Source organism: Schistocerca americana, chromosome 1, assembly GCF_021461395.2.
Source record: "Schistocerca americana isolate TAMUIC-IGC-003095 chromosome 1, iqSchAmer2.1, whole genome shotgun sequence".
NCBI lineage: Eukaryota > Metazoa > Arthropoda > Insecta > Orthoptera > Acrididae > Schistocerca > Schistocerca americana.
Genome location: NC_060119.1, coordinates 791,230,547 through 791,254,738, shown reverse-complemented (window position 1 = coordinate 791,254,738; position 24,192 = coordinate 791,230,547). Strand labels below are relative to the sequence as shown.

The 24,192-nt window shown below is 45.7% G+C and overlaps 1 protein-coding gene across 2 annotated transcripts in view; it reads left to right on the top strand.

Moving 5' to 3' along the window:
* Positions 1-24,192, top strand: part of LOC124612436 (colorectal mutant cancer protein) — a 602,106-nt gene that overhangs the window by 187,687 nt on the left and 390,227 nt on the right. For both annotated transcript variants that reach the window (XM_047140650.1, XM_047140660.1), the window contains exon 3: positions 23,630-23,784. In XM_047140650.1, the coding sequence (XP_046996606.1) occupies positions 23,630-23,784 (155 nt within the window). The remainder of the gene's footprint in view (positions 1-23,629; positions 23,785-24,192) is intronic.

Sequence of the window (24,192 nt, the reverse complement as noted above, 5' to 3'; positions counted from 1 at the left end):
CACCTATGGCATAATCGTACTGGAATGGATTTCTGCCCCTATGTATGCGCATTATATTACATTTATCTACGTTTAGGGAAAGCTGCCAGCTGTCGCACCATGCGTTAATCCTCTGCAGGTCCTCCTGGAGTACGTACGAGTCTTCTGATGTTGCTACTTTCTTGTAGACAACCGTGTCATCTGCAAATAGCCTCACGGAGCTACCGATGTTGTCAACTAAGTCATTTATGTATATTGTAAACAATAAAGGTCCTATCACGCTTCCCTGCGGTACTCCCGAAATTACCTCTACATCTGCAGATTTTGAACCGTTAAGAATGACATGTTGTGTTCTTTCTTCTAGGAAATCCTGAATCCAATCACAAACCTGGTCCGATATTCCGTAAGCTCGTATTTTTTTCACTAAACGTAAGTGCGGAACCGTATCAAATGCCTTCCTGAAGTCCAGGAATACGGCATCAATCTGCTCGCCAGTGTCTACGGCACTGTGAATTTCTTGGGCAAATAGGGCGAGTTGAGTTTCACATGATCTCTGTTTGCGGAATCCATGTTGGTTATGATGAAGGAGATTTGTATTATCTAAGAACGTCATAATACGAGAACACAAAACATGTTCCATTATTCTACAACAGATTGACGTAAGCGAAATAGGCCTATAATTATTCGCATCTGATTTATGACCCTTCTTGAAAATGGGAACGACCTGCGCTTTCTTCCAGTCGCTAGGTACTTTACGTTCTTCCAGCGATCTACGATAAATTGCTGATAGAAAGGGGGCAAGTTCTTTAGCATAATCACTGTAGAATCTTAAGGGTATCTCGTCTGGTCCGGATGCTTTTCCGCTACTAAGTGATAGCAGTTGTTTTTCAATTCCGATATCGTTTATTTCAATATTTTCCATTTTGGCGTCCGTGCGACGGCTGAAGTCAGGGACCGTGTTACGATTTTCCGCAGTGAAACAGTTTCGGAACACTGAAATCAGTATTTCTGCCTTTCTTCGGTCGTCCTCTGTTTCGGTGCCATCGTGGTCAACGAGTGACTGAATAGGGGATTTAGATCCGCTTACCGATTTTACATATGACCAAAACTTTTTAGGGTTCTTGTTTAGATTGTTTGCCAATGTTTTATGTTCGAATTCGTTGAATGCTTCTCTCATTGCTCTCTTTACGCTCTTTTTCGCTTCGTTCAGCTTTTCCTTATCAGCTATGATTCGACTACTCTTAAACCTATGATGAAGCTTTCTTTGTTTCCGTAGTACCTTTCGTACATGATTGTTATACCACGGTGGATCTTTCCCCTCGCTTTGGACCTTAGTCGGTACGAACTTATCTAAGGCGTACTGGACGATGTTTCTGAATTTTTTCCATTTTTGTTCCACATCCTCTTCCTCAGAAATGAACGTTTGATGGTGGTCACTCAGATATTCTGCGATTTGTGCCCTATCACTCTTGTTAAGCAAATATATTTTCCTTCCTTTCTTGGCATTTCTTATTACACTTGTAGTCATTGATGCAACCACTGACTTATGATCACTGATACCATCTTCTACATTCACGGAGTCGAAAAGTTCCGGTCTATTTGTTGCTATGAGGTCTAAAACGTTAGCTTCACGAGTTGGTTCTCTAACTATCTGCTCGAAGTAATTCTCGGACAAGGCAGTCAGGATAATGTCACAAGAGTCTCTGTCCCTGGCTCCAGTTCTGATTGTGTGACTATCCCATTCTATACCTGGTAGATTGAAGTCTCCCCCTATTACAATAGTATGATCACGAAACTTCTTCACGACGTTCTGCAGGTTCTCTCTGAGGCGCTCAACTACTACGGTTGCTGATGCAGGTGGTCTATAGAAGCATCCGACTATCATATCTGACCCACCTTTGATACTTAACTTAACCCAGATTATTTCACATTCGCATTCGCTAATAACTTCACTGGATATTATTGAATTCTTTACTGCTATAAATACTCCTCCGCCATTGGCGTTTATCCTATCCTTGCGGTATATATTCCATTTTGTGTCTAGGATTTCGTTACTGTTCACTTCCGGTTTTAACCAACTTTCCGTTCCTAATACTATATGCGCACTATTTCCTTCAATAAGAGATACTAATTCAGGAACCTTGCCCTGGATACTCCTGCAGTTTACCAATATTACGTTAACTTTTCCTGTTTTTGGTCTCTGAGGACGGACGTTCTTTATCAACGATGATAATGTCCTCTCTGGTAAGCCGTCAGGTATTTTATCGTTTCGCTCAAGGGGGGGGGGTCCCTCTAACCTAAAAAACCCCCGTGTGCACGCCACACGTACTCTGCTACCCTAGTAGCTGCTTCCGGTGTGTAGTGCACGCCTGACCTGTCTAGGGGGGCCCTACAGTTCTCCACCCAATAACGGAGGTCGATGAATTTGCAACCATTATAGTCGCAGAGTCGTCTGAGCCTCTGGTTTAGACCCTCCACACGGCTCCAAACCAGAGGACCGCGATCGACTCTGGGCACTATGCTGCAGATATTAAGCTCAGCTTGCACTCCGCGTGCGATGCTGGTTGTCTTCACCAAATCAGCCAGCCGCCGGAAGGAACCAAGGATGGCCTCAGAACCCAAGCGGCAGGCGTCATTCGTTCCGACATGTGCTACTATCTGCAGCCGGTCACACCCAGTGCGTTCAATAGCTGCCGGAAGGGCCTCCTCCACATTACGGACGAGACCCCCCGGCAAGCACACCGAGTGCACACTGGCATTCTTCCCCGACCTACCCGCTATTTTCCTAAGGGGCTCCATAACCCGCCTAACGTTGGAGCTCCCTATAACTAATAGGCCCGCCCTCTGTGACTGTCGGGACCTTGCCGGAGAATCGGCCACTGGCCCAACAGGCGAGGCATCCTGTGGTGGCTCGGAAACGATGTCATCACCACTAGGAAGCACCCCGTACCTGTTGGAAAGGGGTAAGGCAGCTGGAGTTTATCAATCATCTCCGTAACGCTTTCGCGATTACTAAATGCTCCTGTAACGAAGCGCGTTGCTCTCCGTTGGATCTTCTCTATCTCTTCTATCAACCCTATCTGGTACGGATCCCACACTGCTGAGCAGTATTCAAGCAGTGGGCGAACAAGCGTACTGTAACCTACTTCCTTTGTTTTCGGATTGCATTTCCGTAGGATTCTTCCAATGAATCTCAGTCTGGCATTTGCTTTACCGACGATCAACTTTATATGATCATTCCATTTTAAATCACTCCTAATGCGTACTCCCAGCTAATTTATGGAATTAACTGCTTCCAGTTGCTGACCTGCTATATTGTAACCAAATGATAAGGGATCTGGCGTAAGAAGGATTTCAGTGCTTCAACTTTTTTACGTCTATTGCTAGCAGAACGGTCCTATGATCGGCAGACCACAGGAGAATAGCTTCGATTCTTTCGCTCCATTTGAATACGAAAGACATGGCCTGATTTTGTTAGAGAAAGCAATTTCAAAAGGAGCAGGTTACAAGTGTCTTTTATCCAGTCCACTCTACAATTGGACGGCGTACAATGAGAAACACATTTAAGCAAAGCTTCCGGTTTCAGAAAGACGTGATGGTAACCATTTCGTCGGGTAAAGCTGAGTTTGCGTCAGAAGAAATAGAAATGTGACGAGCGATCTTTTCTTTCTACCTCTAATTAAACTTGAATTGTGCTTTATGTGGAAAGCGAGCGCGCGCAGGAGAAAGAGTCGGAGGTAAAGGACGTAATTGTGAAGGAAAGCTCAAAGCGAGGAGCTGCCGCGGCCAGGCGGCGGGGCGGTGCGGCAGAGCAGAGCAGGGCACAGCACGGCACAGCACGGGGCGCCCGCCCGCCTACTGCCCGGCAGCGAGGACAATGGTGCGCTCCTTACATTATTCCCGCCCCGCGACGGCTTTAAGTTCCACTTTGGCCATCGATCCACTTTTAAGGGGACGGCCTAACGGCGTTTCCAGCGTAAGACCTGCCCGCATTTTCGCGAGCCGCTTTCTCTGCGATTAAGCTGTTCTCACGAAATACGGAGAGAAAAGGTTAAACGAGTGTTGGACTAACAATGCAATTACATTCATACGCTTGCACGAGAAGTTTTAGCGCTCTTCGCACAGTTGGACGGCATCGTAAAATTAAATGGCTCTGAGCACTGTGGGACTTAAATACTTTGGCCATCAGTCCCCTAGAACTTAGAACTACTTAAACCTAACTAGCGTAAGGACATCACACACATTCATGCCCGAGGCAGGATTCGAACCTGCGACCGTAGCAGTCGCGCGGTTCCGGACTGCGCGCCTAGAACCGCTAGACCACCGCGGCCGGCATCGTAAAATTAAAAGGAAACTCTTAACACTAAAACCGACGAGTTGTTACAGAGGCAGTACTGAAATACTGTACAAACATTTTCGTCTTCCATTTCGTCTAGAATACTGGAATAAAAAAATTTACTTTTATCAAGTAGTTACTGAACGGGGATTGTGCAAACATACGAGTTAGCACTCGTCTTGAACAGATTTTGATCCCCCCCCCCCCCCCCCCCCCCGCCTGTCTTCCACAATTTACACAAGAAAAAAATTGGTATTGTTCGAAATACGTTAATATTTTTTGCGTGCTTGTTGTATGAACATAGCTATCCCTTTGGATTCAGGTTTAGTCGCTTTCAACGGTGATACTTTCGTCGCGAAGTGCGACGCTGGCGAATGCTGTGAGTATTTCGTGCATCAGGAGGAATGAGACTTTTTTCATTAGTTTGCTCATAAAATGAATAAGCCGGTTTCAGCTCTCGTCCGGCCATACAGATGAAGGTCGTCCTTGATTTTCGTTAGTCATTTCGTATGATGCTGCGACGGTTCCTTCAAAAACGCCACGGTTAATATTTTCCAGTTCTCGACAAACTGAGCTGTGGTGTCTGTCTCATGGCGCCTCTTTACACTGTACGTTAAACTGTGTTCCCCCTTCCATAACTTTTGTGCTGTTCACGAACCTGAAGTTTTTGACATTTACAACAGTGCTTATACCGAATATAAGTCAACCATGGTAGCAGATGTATGACTATTGAATGATGACAACTTTGCTTGAGTTTCTTTTATGCAGGGGCATTTGAAGACATTATTCAACATTTCGTCATTTTTTCTGTTTTCGTTCCTATCCCGTCTACAAGTGACTGGACACTGGTTTTGATGCCTACGGTAGCCCAGATATATGACCAAAATTTCTTGGCGGCTTGGGACAGACCTTGTGATTATATTTTGCTGCAGTAATTATTTATGGCGTCACGTATTGCCTCTCTGCTAGCCGAGTGAGTTGGGATCAACACACCGCGCGACCGCTACGGTCAGGTTCGAATCCTGCCTCGGGCATGGATGTGTGTGATGTCCTTAGTTTAGTTAGGTTTAAGTAGTTCTAAGTTCTAGGGGACTGATGACCTCAGATGTTAAGTCCCATAGTGCTCAGAGCCATTTGAACCATTTGGGATCAACACTTGCATGTATACGAATTTATGCTTTCGTTTGTACCTACTGTGCAACAGAAGTTGTCTTAAAGATGGTACAGGTCCCATTGTATACTTAGGAAGCTTCTTAACTTTTCTGCTAGCTGCACATCTTTGTAGAGCGTGGTCGACTATTCGTTTGAACTTGATTCATACTTCGTCTAACCTTCACTATCAAAACCAAATGATTCTAATTCCACTCTGAGAAACAAGATCTGTATCCACATCTATACTCCATAAGCCACCGTGCGGTAGCCACTGTCATTTTCCCCCTTTTTCCTGTTCCATTCGCAGTTGCTGTACCATTTGCGGATGATGATTGGGAAGAACGACTGTCGATAAACTTCCGTATGAGCTCTGATTCCTCCGATTTTCTCGTCGCAGTCACGTTGCGATACATTTATGGGGGGAAGTAATACACGATCCAGACACATTAGTATGGGTACTTGAATAACCACCTCTTGCAGCGCGAGAAGTGGTCAAAGACAGTCAGTGAGGTTCTGGAAGGTAGCGACAGGGATTTAGAACCATGCCAACAGCTGCGTTAGCTTTCTCGGTTATCCGTGGCGGAACAGCCCGATCGAGGTGGTCTCACAGGCTCTCGATTTGGTTTAGGTCCGGGGAGTATGGCTCTGAGCACTATGCGACTTAACTTCTGAGGTCATCAGTCGCCTAGAACTTAGAACTAATTAAACCTAACTAACCTAAGGACATCACACACATCGATGCCCGAGGCAGGATTCAAACCTGCGACCATAGCAGTCGCTCGGCTCCAGACTGTAGCGCCTAGAACCGCACGGCCACTCCGGCCGGCCAGGGGAGTATGGTAAACTCATCTTGGTCCTCATCGAGCAACGGACGTGCACTGCGAGCCATGTCACACGTTGCATTGCCCTGCTGGTAGATGTCATCGTGGCGAGGAAAACAAATGCCACGGATAAATGCACACTTGCGCTGATCCATTGTGTCTCCAGAATGACGGGATCACCCAGGAAATGCCACGAAAACATTCCTCAGACCATAACGCTCGCTGCTGGTTGCACGGTGTTTGATTTCTCATGTTTCATGCTGTGCACACCAACGGCAATCTGTCCTATGGAGCGAACAACCGTGATTTATCTGTAAAGTTCGCCCGCCGCCACTCATGGTCGTCTAGTTGCGGTATTATCGTGGAATTTCCAGCCTTCGTCGCAGATGAACAGCAGTTAGCATGGGTGCATGAACCAGGGGGCAGCTGCGAAGGCCCATACGCAACAACGTGCACTGAACGGCCGTTGAGGATACACTGTTGGTAGCTCATTGGTTTGTATGGGCCTTCAGTTGCTCAACAGTACATGTTTATTCTCCCGTACACATCTCCGCAGCCGTCGTTCGCTTCTGTCGTCCATGGCCCATGGCGCACCACAATGGCGTCGGCGCAGGTTTTAGGTAGTGCCATTTGGCCATGCAGGTTGTACTTTAACAACGGCGACACGCAAACAGTCTACAAACTTAGCCGTTTCGGAAATGCTTCCATCCATGACCTGAAAGCCAATGACCATGGCGTTTTCAGTGTCAGACGAATCTCCGTTTTCGCATTACGACAACGACTACACTGTTTACCGCGTCTCTCCGGGAAGCTATTTATACCCTCCAATGTTAGTGCTGTCACCTGCCGTCTGTGAGTGGTTGTTGCACATTAATGTCGAACATAGGCGGTTAACACTTAAATGTAATTACGATCTCCAGCGGTGAAACTGCTCCGAAAGGCCCTGTTCAGTATATCGGCCTTCTGTCATCGTAGATTTCTGTAAGCATTATGGTCTTTGAGCTACTGGACAGATTATTTAGACCCGCTTACCAACTTTACATTAGGCCAAAGGTTCTTACACACTGTACTCGCGTTCGGGAGGACGACGGTTCAATCCCACGTCCGACCATCCTGATTTAGGTTTTCCGTGATTTCCCTAAATCGGTCCAGGCAAATGACGGGATGGTTCCTTTCAAAGGGCACGGCCGACTTCCTTCCCCGTCCTTCCATAATCCGATGAGACCGATGACCTCGAAGTTTGGTCTCTTCCCCCAAAGAACCCAACCAAACCCAAAGGTTCTTGACATATTTGGTCAGGTCGGTTGGCAAGGTAATCTTCTCCTCATCCATTTTACTGAACAAGTAGACTTCCCTGCTTACTTCCCCGTGTCCAGTGCAGACTGGGGATACTTACTCCCGTACGTAATAAGAACTTTATATATTCGTCTGTGTGGTGGTTACTATGAAGCCGTTGCTGAAGGACAGCTGTTCCTGTGACACTGCCTCCCTGACGGAATGCAGGACAAAATACCACTTGCAGAATTAGCGCATCACCACAGCACGCGGCTCGTACATTGAAGTTTGGATTAACTTTAGAGTATGTTTATTAATCCGCACCGGAAATGACCGCGGAGAAGCCCTAGGACGTTGGCGCGCCAGGTACATATAGTCTGCGGCCGCGAGCTCGGCTCCAGTTCACCACCGGCAGTGGAGGGTGAAGCTTTGACAATGCCAACCACTCGTGCTGGCGAAACGTCGGAAAAATCATTAGATGAACGTCGGCCGAAGAACCCGAGACAGAAGCCAATAGGCAGATTGTTTATTAATACTGCTAAACAGTGTGCTGTTTGACGGTAGTTGGTGACGGCAGAAATTCCGACCGCTTTCGCATCGTCAGTTTCCAGTAGTAGTTGTCAGTGCCAGAGCGCCGCGTGATCGAATCATTCATTACTCAGCGATTGCTGTTTGGGAAAAAGGCAAGAAGATCTGTAACCATCGATGTGATTAAAAGCACAACCAGTAGTGGCAAAGGGAACCGGCTGTGGGTTCGTTTTAATGAGTACTACAGCTAGACCGTGTTTTGCAATGTGTTTCCTTATATACATGAGCCAGGAGTTTTACGTAACTATTGCTTTATTTTTAACGACCAGCTCTACTGTTGTATGTAATTCACGCTGTACATCTTCGCCACACCCACTGATAATATTCTCGCGGGTGAGCTTCATTGTGACGTCAGTGGCCATCGGGTATCGATAAAAGCGTGCGAGAATCCGATAAATTCTTCCAAACGGAAATTTAAAATGCGGCGTTAAAAAGCAAACTGGAAAATTGTGGAATGCATAGGTGCATACCTTCGTTAATTAAAATATTCGCACCCATAGTTGTATCAAATTATTTAAAAAATTCCATAGCTATCGGTCGCTGCTTCTCCGAAATCACAGTGAACGAAGGCGCTGCTATGAAGGATTGTGCAGGCCCTCACCTATTACACATATACAAAGAGTTTGTTTTACTTGAGACAATTAAATATCTCGAACGCAACGCACCGCAGGAAAAAAATGTTCTAGATGAAAAGCTGATATTAATTACGGGGCCATATGTCTGTGCTACAACTGCTCAGCTCCTGAACACTCCTTTTGCATAGTGGCATCAATTTTGCAATTTAAAAAGGGACCACTCTGTCCCCGTCCCATTTTTATTGCATACTCGAACCATTATTTCTCACTCGTGGTATACTGCTCTGTAATCGACATATCAGATGTGTGTTTTTTGCAGTTGAGAATGGACGCATTTGATTGTGCGTTTCATTTACGATGTAAATGTAAATCTTTGTGTTCTGACGCTTGATACTGTTCTTCAAACGTTAGGGTCTGTATGAATGTTGCAAATGTACAGTACAAATAATATGGTTAGACTTTGACATTTCTGGCAAGTAGGGTACTTGCATGGTAACATAGCCTTCTGTTCCTACGGGGTTGATAGTGGTGAGTCCCCAAACAACCAGAATGTTTGATTTCGGTGGCCCCCTCGAACCCCGCCATAAGAATGACTGGATTTCGTGGTGTGTTTCCATCCAGCCGCCGTAACTCTCGTGCTGGCCGCTACGCGGCTCCAGCGGAATACAAACCACAACCAATGCAATAAGGTGAAATGTACATGAAGTTTTTGTGGCAATCGCACCTGCCATTGATACTCACCGAAAACAAGCACCCGGTGGTGGGAAACAAGGGGACACACCGAAATCAAGCATTCCGATGGAAACAGGAAACTATTACATCGACGTCGTTTGTTCCTGGATCACGCTAAACGTAGCTTCTAACCATACCTTGAACATGCTAATCATATTGTGCTGTACAGTTGAATTTGCAACACTAGAGTAAGTTTCGAACAGAAATATCAACCATTAGAACGCAAAGGTTTACATTCACCTCGTGAATGAAATGTAGATTCAAATCCGTCCGCTCTTATCTGCAGAAACAGGCACACTTGATACTTGTTGATTACTGTGCCACATACCACGAATGGAAAACAATGGTTTCAGTAAACCATACGTATCTTTTTAGCGTAGAATCCGAATAAGCAATGAAGTTGAGGGGTTCCCATTTGAAAATAAAATGCTGACCCCGGCCATGCCATTTGGAGGTCGCTCGTTGTAGCGAAGACAGATGCCCCCCTAACTAACATTAACTTTTAACCTAGAACATTTTTTTCGTTCGATGTGTCTTTTTCGAGGTGTTTAGTTGTCTCGCGTTAAAAGAAACGCCCTGTACACTGATGAACCAAAATATTACGACCGCCTGCTTAATATCGTGCTGCTCCACCTTTGAAAAGAGATTCCTCGTGGAATGGATGCGACGAGTTCTTCTTAGGTTTCCTCTGGTGCGTGGCACCAGATGTCTGAACACAGGTTACGCAATTCCCGTAAATTACAGGATGGTGGTTTGTGGGCGTTGAACGTGTCCCAGATGTTTGCCACCGGCATCAGATCAGGCAAATTTGGTGGCCGACGCATCAACGTGATTTGGCTATCATAGTGCTCAAACCAATGAAGCACGATCCTGACCTTGTGATATGGACGATTATACTGCTGGAGAGAGAGAGAGAGATCAAGCATGGTGATGCCTCACTACTGCATATATCGTGGAATTCAAAGTGAATGTCCCCCATAACAAATCGCTGCCCCCACCGACCTGCGTCCATTGCGCGGTACATTTTCCAGGAGTCGTCCACCTGGATGATAATGTATCTGGACAATACCATCGACATGGTGTATTCGTGGCACGAGACGACACATTTCCATTGGTTCGCGATTCAGTCTTTGTGATCCGGTACCCACTGCGTCTTAATTGATGATGTCTTGCATCAACTTGGGAACATGATGTTGTAGAACGTGCACTGAACGATGTGCTCCGACATATACAGCCGCCTGTCCTCCATGGTCTACAGTGAGGCGTGGACATCCAACGTCTTATCGCACGATCGTGGTTTCGCCGTTCGCCAAAACTCCTCATAGAAGCCACGACACTAGCATGATGTCGGTGAATTTCTCCATTTGCATCCTGTATCGTCGCTACAAAGATTCCCCGTTCCTCTCTGCTCGGTTTATTATAATTGAGGCTGTCTCTGGAACAACGACTTAACTGAAATATATTGAGATACAGAGCATAGAACGTTTTAAATAACTTTTTTATTCATTTCAAACTGTCATACATGGACTAAAGTGCAGTCATACGTAAACGAAATATTCTGTCCTTAGAATATATGATGTTATAGCATCATATGTAAGAGTTACTGACTGATGTGGACTGCAGTTGTTCCAGAGCGCCTCAATTAAAGTGCAACTACCCACAGAGGTCCAGTGTGGACTGTAATTATCGTATGGTAGCAAAACTTGGTAGACATTGTAATGCGTTAATGCCGAAACAATGCACGATGGAAAAAATTACTTCCCATTTTGGGCTCCGGGTGCAGATCTTGCTCAGTGAATGCAAGAAATCTTACCCTATGTAATGGATTGGTAAACGGATGTGAGCAGAAGAGGTCAAACAAATGAGAAAGGCATAAAGGTGATTTCTTTATTAAACGCCGCTTAGACAGTTTGTTCAATATAAGCACCAGAGACGTCGACAAGATGCTGTGTAGCGGCAAATTTGCTCCCGGTTGCCAAAATTGGAACTAATTTTTTCCAGCGTAAATCGGTTCTGGATTAACGCATTAGAATATCTGTGAAAGGACTTCTATGACAAGCTGAATTGTAATTATAACCACTCCGTTCTTCCTGTACTGCAATACGTGTCCGCTGCGTCACTAGGCGGCCTCAATCTCGAGGTGGTCAGCGATCATAATGTTATGGCTAATCAGGGTACGCTCTGCCAAACACTACACAGAGCACGGAGAAAGAGGCTTCATAGCAGCATTTGCTACTCCCTGTCCTATTCCGAGCTCGCATTTTCGTTGTGCGGAACGATGGAGGCAGCAGAGGTGTTGCGGTCTGTTGCCAATACTGGCTGTCTGTATATACCACGATAGGGTTTCGCCATTCTGTCAGATCCATACGCCGAACACGATAGTCTTCCCTCTCGTTAGTAACACGTGGCCGTCCGGAGCTCGGTCTTCTTACGACCTTACCTTCCCATGACCACCGCTGCCAGCAGTCATGTCCACTGGCCAAGTCTTCCTGCAGTATCACAGAAGGAACCCAGCTTCTCGTAGTCCTATTACACGACCTCTTTCAAACAACGTGGTATTGATAATGGCGTCTTTGTCGCCTTAAAGCAGGGGTCTCCAAACTACGGCCCGCGGGCCGAAACCGGCCCTCGAGGGCCTGCAAACCGGCCCCCGTTAGCTGGCCAGACATCACTGGTATCCGGCCCGCCAAATATTTGAGGTGGTACCTATACTGCCAACAATTGAGTTTCGAGGCCTATCGCGACCAATACACCGCGAAATTGTCGAAGCTCTATCTTTACAAAGCGGAAGGTCATGGTTAAACTTGTAGCTATCCAAATAATACACATTGATTTGTTGCTTGACTCCACCACGAAATACTGACATCCCCACTGCTCTTTAAAAATTCTACATTCACTGTCAACCTTTCGTTTCTTTTCTATATTTGCACAGAACTTCACGAAAGATTGTAACCTGAAAATAAAATTGTGCTATTTAATACTAATAAAACTAGGGAATAGTCTGCCTAAACAAACTGCAATGAATTTATTTTTAAGGTACTTTAATTACTAAATTAAATACTCACAATTACACTGTAGTTCCACTAAAAAATACAGTGAAAAAATACTCAAGTTGTGCTATACGTATTTCGATTTTCAGATTTTCCTTGTCTCTTCGAATTCAAACTTTGAATTATCCCACACTTCGTCGTCTCACCTACTAGTACAGCGCATAAAACACTAAAAAAACTCGTGAGACACTCGCAACATAGACACAATCACGCAACAGAACTATCAAATATATGCTCTGGCTCTGCTACTCGCTACGAGACTACATAACTAAACTTATTGTTGCGCCGCTTGAAATAACAATGGGTTGACATACGGTACCTCTGCTACGTCTTGCAGTAATAGTGTTGCTAACAATGATTTTGAGATTTCGTTAACTTTGCAGGACGCTTTCGTGAAGAATGTGCAGCGACATACTTTTTTGTCGGTGAAATTTGCCAGAATAAAATACGCCAGAATTTCGGTCAGGTACGTCCACCAATCAAAATTATGTAATTAAATAAAAATCGCAGTTCGTTTTACTGCTAGGTATTCCCACAACCTTAGATTTTTGCGGTTTCATCTTTCCTTTAGCCTTACATTATGGTGATCGTGGAGTCCTAGGGTGCTTTAATCCCACTAGGTAGATCTTGGCTCTTATGACTTCGTGGAGGAGTCAATGTGCCCGCGGACTAAAAAGTTTGGAGACCCCTGCCTTAAAGGCATCCTTGACGAATATCAGTTGAACACGTCCAATCTCAAAAGTAACTGACTCTCACGACCGGTAGAACGTATGTTTAAAGCAAATCTGATTTGCGTCCTCACAATGGTGCTACAAGGCCACTCATATGCAACTGGCGCGGAGCTGAAATAGGCATCGTCTTTCAGATGTAGAAACGCACCGACCGAGTTTCGTTTCTGCCGCACAACTACTTCTTGTCATTTTTTTCTGTCAGTGTATCGTAGAATTTCATTAAACATAAACTTGTATTTCAGCTTCTCAATGCTAAAGCGTGCAATTTAAAATTTTGAGCATATCAAAAAATAATTCCTTTTAATGATAAAACGTACCAAATTCTTTAAAGTACCAAAATATATAGATTTTATAATTATGACACGACCGTTCTTCCTTTTAAAACTGCCCTTCTTTTTACTTTCGCAGTCATTCGACTTTGTTTCACTGTAGCAGAATATAAGTTACATTTTTCTCTTTTCTGTACTTATGGTGTAATGTAAACTTATTAAAAGTCAGTTTCATATTCAGCTAGATTGCTTCAACTTATAATTAAACTTTCGCTAATTTAGACCCCTCATGAATAACCAGTGATCGAACAACAGTGAAACTTTGTGGAAACATTTGTAAGGACGTTCGAAAGAGAAATAACGAAAAAAAAAACTATTGAAAGAAACACATTTTAATCTCCACATGATTCCAGGCTACGAACTCTGCAGAATGTGACGAGCATCTGCATCGACGACAGCCTGCAAATCGCACTAGAGATACTGTTTCACTATTGCTCGCAGAACATTCCGAACGCTGGCCCATGGAGTAATGATCTGTCGTGACGCAGCTCGTGCACTTCTTGTAGAGCGCACATTGCGTCCAGCATTCTCAGCCACGGAAACAGTAACTTCAACAATTTGTCGCGAAATTAGTCATCTGTCTCTCCCAGGATTCGAACTTTCGAATGATGTTATTCAATCCCGGTGAGGAGAAAATAATTCTCGGCATTCCTCCGATACTCGCGAAGAGCAGCAGCATTATTCGTGTTGCCTTGATACAGCAGCTATTAGAACAAAGTCCTGCTCACCTTGTACGGACGCATGTGGACTGTCTGCAGCTCAAATGCAGTCTGATGCTCGTTTCAGTTCTACGTCGGCGTGTCAGTACCGGCGCCTAACGGCAAATCATGACACTAACACCATAACAGCGCTAATTCTGCAGCACATGATCTGAACGTCATGTACACTACTGGCCATTAAAATTGCTACACCAAGAAGAAATGCAAATGATTAACGGGTATTCATTGGACAAATATATTACACTATAATTAACATGTGATTACATTTTCACGCAATTTGGCTGCATAGATCCTGAGAAATCAGTACCCAAAAGAACCACCTCTGGCCGTAATAACGGCCTTGATGCACCTGGGCATTGAGTCAAACAGAGCTTGGATGGCGTGTACAGGTACAGCTGCCCATGCAGCTTCAACACGATTCCACAATTCATCAAGAGTAGTGACTGGCGTATTGTGACGAGCCAGTTGCTACGCCACCATTGACCAGACGTTTTCAATTGGTGAGAGATCGGCAGAATGTGCTGGCCAGGGCAGCAGTCGAACATTTTCTGTATCAGAAAAGGCCCGTACAGGACCTGCAACATACGGTCGAGCATTATCCTGCTGAAATGTAGGGTTTCGCAGGGATGGAATGAAGGGTAGAGCCACGGGTCGTAACACATCTGAAATGTAACGTCCACTGTTCAAAGTGCCGTCAATGCCAACAAGAGGTGACTGAGACGTGTAACCAATGGCACCCCATACCAGACACGTCGGGTGATACGCCAGTATGGCGATGACGAATCCACGCTTCCAATGTGCGTTCACCGCGATGTCGCCAAACATGGATGCGACCATCATGATGCTGTAAACAGAACCTGGATTCATCCGAAAAAATGACGTTTTGCCATTCATGCACCCAGGTTAGTCGTTGAGTACACCATCGCAGGCGCTCCTGTGTGTGATGCAGCGTCAAGGGTAACCGCAGCCATGGTCTCCGAGCTGACAGTCCATGCTGCAGCAAACGTCGTCGAACTGTTCGTGGAGATGGTTGTTGTCTTGCAAACGTCCCCATCTGTTGACTCGGGGATCGAGACGTGGCTGCACGATCCGTTACAGCCATGCGGATAAGATGCCTGTCATCTCGACTGCTAGTGATACGAGGCCGTTGGGATCCAGCACGGCGTTCCGTATTACTCTCCTGAACCCACCGATTCCATATTCTGCTAACTGTCATTGGATCTCGACCAACGCGAGCAGAAATGTCGCGATACGATAAACCGCAATCGCGATAGGCTACAATCCGACCTTTATCAAAGTCGGAAACGTGATGGTACGCATTTCTCCTCCTTACACGAGGCATCACAAGAACGTTTCACCAGGCAACGCTGGTCAACTGCTGTTTGTGTATGAGAAATCGGTTGGAAACTTTCCTCATGTCAGCACGTTGTAGGTGTCGCCACCGGCGCCAACCATGTGTGAATGGTCTGAAAAGCTAATCATTTGCATATCGCAGCATCATCTTCCTGTCGGTTAAATTTCGCGTCTGTAACACGTCATCTTCGTGGTGTAGCAATTTTAATTGCCAGTAGTGTATATGAAGTTGAATACCCATACGGTAAATAGTTCTGCTTCTACATTGGTCCAAGTAGAGAAGGTTTAGTTATAACCATCCTGTACTTGCATTTTTCACTATGAAATACTCACTAGCCAACCTGTCTCCTTGTAAGTGTATAGTGTAGTGTGTCGTCCGAGCTTCTCCTGTTGCACTGGCTGTTGTTTGAATGACTGACGCTGTTGTTACCTAAGTCCCAGGTCTGCTGGCGACTATGATTATTTGCTAAAAGTGATGGCAGTTGGCAGTCGGGACCATCTCTTAACTTGCAGGCACGGGGGTTTCGTTGCAGCATACGACCGTTGCTGTGTGCTAACCACATGACCCTCCGTATCCACATCCGGTGATGCCTAAGGGCCGAGGATGACACGGAGGACGATCGGTACCTCTGCGCCTTCACGGCCTGTTGGGACGGTGTTCGTTTGTTTATATGACCGTCGCTGGGATAATTGCACAGCAGAAAATAAGGGAGACCGAGGATAGCTGGTTCAGCATACTAAGTTGGTCAATAATGATAATATTTACACGAAAAGCAAATCACTGATAAATAAGAGTACTTGTCAGTGTACGGAACATGTACTGCTTCATTGTGATTAACGGAAATCGTTAACACAAATTTCAGTTATCAATTTAAAATAGGTCTGTCCCTATCACAGGGAAGGAAGCGAGCACAACAATCAGTGCTTCTGACCCTATTCTACTACTGACTTGAAGAACACACTTCAACACACTGTGAGGCTAACGCCCAAGGCCGAAGTATAGATATATGGTTAGAAAGAGCCGTGAGGCGTTGCAGGACTGAGGACTCTTGTGGAGGCGGAACTCCGGACGTGCGGTCTTCACTTGGCTGCGAGTTCTGTATGGGAAACGGCGGCGTCGGGCGTTGCTGCAGCGTCGGCGGCGGTGAATGACTACGAATAACGTGGCAGTGCAGTTCATGAAATTAATATTCTCTGCAACATGGATTAATGGGCAGGGGGATACTTAACTTCGTCGACTTGGCTACGCTTGCTTTGTCTGTATCGGAACGCAAAGATGGACGTGCTACGGTAACGAGTATCAGTCTCTCGGTCCATCTCGTTTGTCGTATAAAGGACTGGTCGCCACCACCTAGATCTGACGTAGACGAAGCGTAGCCACAGAGTGAGAGCGAAGCGAGGTGCGCTGGTAGTTTTTGTTGTGACTTGGCAAGACAGCCAAGTCACTATGAGAGGAAGCCGAAAGGCACGCGTTAAGCTCACGCATACTGGCGTGAGGTCTGGAACAGTTAAGGGAATTAATAGTAGCAAATAAAGTACGTAGTTGATGTAATACTGAACTTTAATCCATAATTGGTGTACATCGCTCTTGTTTATATATGTTTTATAATCTCAATATCAAATGCTATGGCGCCTTGCTAGGTCGTAGCAAATAACGTAGCTGAAGGCTATGCTAACTATCGTCTCGGCAAATGAGAGCGTAGTTGTCAGTGTAGCATCGCTAGCAAAGTCGGTTGTACATCTGGGGCGAGTGTTAGGAAGTCTCTCTAGACCTGCCGTGTGGTGGCGCTCGGTCTGCAATCACTGACAGTGGCGACACGCGGGTCCGGCGTATACTAATGGACCGCGGCCGATTTAAAGGCTACCACCTAGCAAGTGTGGTGTCTGGCGGTGACACCACAGTTTTATCAGCTCGTTTTCCAAGAAACGGGATACTGCCAAAGGCAGCTACACACGGAACTGCATGCTCAAACATGCGTGTCCGAGCATGCTTGAGCGCGTGCAAGATAAATTTGCGCAAGCATAAGGACTGTATAAGCAGCTTGATGCTTCATCGAATTTCGATTGTGCATACATGTTGACGCCTACTGTGCGTGGTGGAAGAGAGCGTTTAACCAAGTAGCCGCGTTCAAAATGGGTAACTGATGCTTTTCGTTAGCTGTCGTCTTGAGTACTTTAATTAAACAATAAATGGCGAATGCTATTAATTTTGGATACAGTGACTGTGCCAACGAAGTTGTTAATAGCTCTCCTTGCTCAGTCTAACGTGACTAAACATATAAAATTCGACCATAAAGTTTTAATATATCTAAACTAAGAGTCATATAAAAATTAAATTATGTGTACGTTTCTTTAATTATTATCGATTAAATGATATGATATTATTCACAGGACTCTCGAGATTTCAGGTACACTCCTTTTAAGTCTAGGCGACTTAATTATATCGAAAGATGGGTAGTAATTCGATGTTTATCAGCGATGAATTAGCAACGTAATTATAATTCTAGGTTTGGGTCTTTATTTCTGCTTTCTTACAAAAGAGCGGTGAGAGGGTTTGATTCGTCCCTCCCAAACGTACGTAGTTCTGCAAACTTTCCTTTTCTTGCTGACTTAATTCGTTCAGCTGTTCAAGGTACGCAACATTATTCTTTCCTCACCATTAGCTTCATTAGGTTCCTTACAGTGGCTAATTATGCTGTGGAATGGTCTCACCTTCTGTCAGCAGTAGGCAAGCCGTGCTGGAGGGTCTGTCCGTGCTCTAGATGTGAATGTATGGCTTCCTACGACCTTGTCTGAGATGGTCTGCCGGACGTTCTCTAAAGGCTGAATATTGCTTGTTAGGGAACACTTAGTGCGGTTGTCTAAGTTCTTAGTTAATCACACCATTCAGCGCTCAGATCCCCATCACAGTCTTCTTTCCGACTCGTAATTGCAAGACGGTATCCCACGCTCACTGTTGATCAAATGCAATCCGAATGCAATTTGGGTCTCTCTCTCTCTCTCTCTCTCTCTCTCTCTCTCTCTCTCTGTCCTGTCAGATAACCTGTTTATAATCTCCCAGAAATCCACTTATGTACCTGACCAAACAGCCATCCGTAGGCTAATTTGTGAAATCTTGGACGTGCAGCGAGAAGACTACACAAAGTCCCGCCATCTCGGGAGAAGGAATGACAACCATGTCCGCCTCAAGCGGCCAGTCGCTCTATCGGTAGGCAGCGCTCTCTGACGTTGAATTAGATCAGACATGCTCCCAAGATGACCCAAACACCGGAGTAGCTGAGCAATGTATCTCGTCTGATGACTACAGTAGGCTGAGCGCTAGAATTAAGGCTATGATAAGCTAGGTGTGGACTTACTGTCCCGATCCGAAGAAGCATGCCTGCCTGTATGCCTAACAGTTTGGCGGGTCGGTGGGTGTTTACCGATGTGCGGCGTACACCGACCTGTGTTATGATTGACAAGCTGTGCATGCCTGGCGGTGTTGTGTAGCCGACGGTAGGCGCCTGCTAATTCCGCAGTCTGTCCTTCATGGATGTATTGACTTGCGACTACCATCCTAGGAGAAAGCCCTGGCATAGAACAAGAACAGATTTTACTCCACTTCTACAACTGAAACTTTACACTAAGGTGACAAGAGTCATGGGATAGCCTTATGCACATTAACATATGGCGGTAGTATCGTATAAACGGTCAGTGAATTGGCGGTTCTCTCATTTGTACTCACAGGAGTCATGTGAAAATGTTTCCGACGTGATTATGGCCGCATCACGGGAACTAACAGACTTTGAATGCGGAACGGCAGTTGGAGCTAGACGCATGGGACATTCCATTTCAGAAATCGTTAGAGAATACAATATTCAGATATTCACAGTCAAGAGTGTGCCGAAAATATCATACTTTCAGGCATTACCTCTCACCACGGTCAGCACAGTTGTTGACAGACTTCACTTAACGACCGAGACTATTGGCGTTTGCGTAGTTGTCAGTGCTAGCAGACAAGCAACACTGCGTGAAATAAAAGTAGCCATCAACGTGGGACGTAGGACTAACGTATCCGTTAGGACAGTGCAGCGAAATTTGGCGTTTAGTGGGCTATAGTAGCAAACGGCCGACGCGTCTTCCTTGAACAGCCGACATCGCCTGCAGCGCCCCTCCTGGGCTCGTGACTATATCGGTTGAACGATAGACGACTGGAAAACGCTGCCCTGGTCAGATGAGTCCCGATTTCTGTTGGAAAGAGCTGACGGTAGGGTTAGAGTTTGGCTCAGACCCCACGAGGCCATCGATAGAATGACAGTGCTTCATGCCACTGGGTCACAATTGTTCGCGACTATTTTGAAGAACATTCTGGACAATTAGAGCGAATGATTTGGCCACCCAGGTAGTCCGACATGAACCCCATCGAACATTTATGGAACGTAATCGAGAGGTCAGTTTGTGCACAAAAGCCTGCACCGGCAACTCTTAAGTAATTATGGACAGCTATAGGTGCATCTTGGCTCAGTCTTTCTGCAGGGGAATTCTAACGACTTGTTGAGTCCATCCCACGTCGAGCCGCTGCACTACGTCCGGCACAGTATTAGGTGGTATCCCATGACTTTTGTCACATCAGAATAGTTTTGTTTTTAATCAAACTTGTTTCACATGCTTCTTTCAGTCACTTTCGGCCATCTACAAGGAAATAATTTTCAGTTCAACGATAAATAATTACTTGTCAGATACATATTATTTAATAGCAGCACTTCATTGCCATTGCCATTGCCATTGCCACTGCGATCTGTGGTCGATCTGACGACAGAGTACAATGCTGGAGCAGGCGTCAGTGTTTCGGAGCACACCGTTCAGCTGTTACTGAACGTTGTGTTCCCATATTGGCACAACGACGTTACGATTGCACTGGGTACGGGATCATTTGGCTTGGACCGTGGATCAGCGGGAACTTATCGCCAAGTTGGATGAATCACTTTCATTGTATCACTAGGTCAGTGGTCGAGAGCCGGATACTTCGTTATGCAGGCGAACGGCTACACCGCGCCATCATGCAGGCCGGTTAGGACAGTTATTGTTTTGGGGGGAGGGGGGGGGGGGGACGTTCACCTGGCCTTCCGTCGAGTCCGTGGTAGCAATGGAAGCACAGTGACAGACAGAGCGACATGGGTTTCACACGGTCGCCGTTTTCGGAACCCATTTTTATTTGTAAAGAGGACATTTTCGGTCTTCAGAAATGTCTCCACACGCGAGCATAAAACATGTTCCAAAATTCTACAGCAGACCGTCGTTAAGAAACATAGTCCTATTGTTTTGTGCGTGTGTTAGACAACCCCTTTTGAAAACTGGAATGACCTGCTTCGCTCCTTTAGAGACTTACGGCACATTGCTGCTAGAGGAGGGGCAAGCTCTTTCACATATTTTATGCGAAGCAGTTTTGGAAAAAAGACGTTTGGTATTTCGGCCGTTTCTGTCTCGTCCTCTCTTTCAATGCCGCTACGGTCGCAGAGTATCTGGACAGATGGCTTCTACCCGTTTACTGATTAAGTGTAAGACCAAAACTTATTAGGATTTTCTGTGAAATCGATACATAGAATTTCACTTTGAAATCTGATGAATGCTTCGTGCCTAGCCCTCCTTACCCTAATTTGGCGTTGTTTAGTTTTTGTTTGTCTGTGAGGCTTTGGCTACGTTTAAATCTGCAGTGAAGCTCTCTTTGCTTTCGTGGCAGCTTCGTTGACGACGATGACTTCTTCCCGTCTGACAAGGCCACAGTCGGGTTACAGTGGTTTGAAGATTAGATAAGGTACTCGCGTTGATGTCTTTGCCACCAAAGCCGCCTAATTGGTATCCTATGTAACACGTCAGGGATGCTATCGGGCGCCATATCGCGCCCACAGTCCACCAGCCCATAATTTTCGGGAATTGGTTGACCTGTCCGTAGTTTTGAGGTACCATATACCTCCGAAAAACTTCCAACAACTTTTAGAATGTATACTGCACGGAATGGTTGCCTTATTGGGTTCCAGGAGTGTGGCTGCACATCACTAACGAGATGGTCGCAGTGTTTTGGCTCGCAAGTGTAAATTCATTGTCCCTTGTGTCAGCACTCCAGGACGCAAACATCGTTGACAAGTTTACACTCAACTATCTGTCCCAACTTTGCTATACGCTGTAGTTAATCGTACTGCTCCATTGTTCCTGTTTACTGCACAGGACCTTGCTGCTAAGTTGTTTGAGGGATCATGGGAACTCTTTGAGGGTAGCAGCTGAGTCCAAACTTGGGGAGGGAAGGAGATTGAATGGTATATAGTAATGGAAACAGATTGCCGATAATCACATGTGTATGCTATAATGTTACACATCCCTTACTATCAAAATGATTGTAGATGTACAGAAAGTAACTATCCTACGTTGAACTAATTATTAGTTGGTTTCTCGGTTTGGGAGGGAGGAGGGAAGGAGGGGTGGGGTGGGTGAGGGACGAAACAGTGAGGTCATCGGTCCCACCGGGTTATGGACGGATGACAGAAACAGTATATTAACAGATAAATATTATTTAATTTGCTATGGCGGTATCATTATGTAGGGTGTCGGTTCCTCTTTCTGCTTTCCAGTTAATGGGCCCATGATTTTTTTGTTTCAGTAAAAGTCGCTTGAAAATTGTTGCTTTTTGACATCATCAGCATTTATTCATTAACTCTTGACACACAGAAGTGCACCCCTTCCACAAACTGCTCCCAATTTCAGTGCTGGCCTATCAAAAAGTGTCAGCGTGCGAACGATTCAACGAAACATCATCGATATTGGCACTCAGAGCCGAAGTCCCACTCGTGTACCCTTGCTGACTGCACGACGCAAAGCTTTTCGCCTCGCCTGGGCCCGTCAACATCGACATTCAACTGTTGATGATTGGTAACATGTTGGCTAGTCCGATAAGTCTCGTTTCAAATTCTGTCGAGTGGATGGACGTGTACGGGTATGGAGAAAACCTCATGAATCCATGGACCCTATATGTCAGCACTAGACGGTTCAATCTGGTGGGAGGTTTGTAATAGTGTGCGGCGTGTGCAGCTGGGGAACCCTGATCTGTGTAGACACGACTCTGACATGTGACACGTACGTAAGCATTCTGTCTGGTATCCTGCATCCCTTTATGTGCATTGTGCATTCCGACGGACTTGGACAGTTCCAGTAGGACAATGCGACGTCCCACACGTCCAGAATTGCTGCAGAATGGCTCCAGGAATACTCTTCTAAATTTAAACGCTTCCGCTGGCCACTAAATTCCGCGGAGATGAACATTATTGAGCATATCTGGGACGCCTTGCAACGTGCTGTTCAGAAGAGATCTCCACCCCCTTGTACTCGTATTCCCTGCAGGATTCATGGTGTCAGTTCCCTCCAGGACTACTTCAGACGTTAGTTACGTGCACTTCTGCCTGCTCGCGGTGGCCCTACACGATATTAGGCAGGTGTACCAGTTTCTTTGGCTCTTCAGTGTATATCTGAAATTTGAATATTTTTAGCGTGGTGCAAAAGGGTCAGCAACTGTAAAATGTAATTATATTAGATTTCAGCCTCCAGTAGCATAAGCAAAGAAACTTCACCTATGTTTCGGCTATAATAATGTAGCCTTCTTCAGAAACGTCACAATATAAAATTGTGTTAATTTAATTTTATATTGTGACATTTCTGAAGAAGGCTGCATTATTATAGCCGAAACCTAGGTAAAATTTCTTTGCTTATGCAACTGGAGGCAAAAAATTTAATATAACTATATCTGAAATCTTAAAATTAGAACATAGAAAATGTATGTAAGCCATACGAATAATAATAAGAATGCTTTGTAATGAGGAAAAGACTGTGTACTCATCGTGTATTTGTTTAAAGTGACCCACTTTCGATACACAGTAGAGTGGTAACGTGCGGAACGGCGCTAGCACGGAAGCGCGCCCGCGCGGCGCCGAGCGACGTGTGACGCTGGCGGCTGTGTTGCAGGGGCGGCGTCGGCGGGCAAACACGAGAGCTGGGAGTTCGACTCCGGCGCGCGCGACCTCAGCCCGGAGCCGCACACGCTGCAGAAGCTGGTCGAGGCCGCCGGCGGCTCGCTCACCGCGGGGTCGCCTGCCTCCATGCTGGACCTCGCCAACAAGGTGCGTCAACTTTGCAGCCACCCAGCGTCAGCATCCCATCATCAAGTACTTCACTTTAGAGTCCAAAAAGGAACGGCCAGGCGTCTTGCGTGAGCAACCGTGGGAATTAAGACGTCAGGGGATCGGTTTATTTTCAGTACTCGTGACGTTACGACGAGATGATTTCATTTCGGTCGTAAAAATATGTCTAATTTTTAAATTAGACTCCGGGCTACACTGTACCGGGTGTTTCAGAAGTGATTGTCAATATTGAGGAGTATGACAGGAACGAACATTCGAAACGAAAAAGTCAAGTAAACATGGGCTCCAAATCGCATACGTTAAGAACTGTGAGCAATTCTTGATCTTCGATACTGTGAAACAGATCCCTTCTACTGCAAGCTCTTTGCTTTCCATATTTTGGGACGT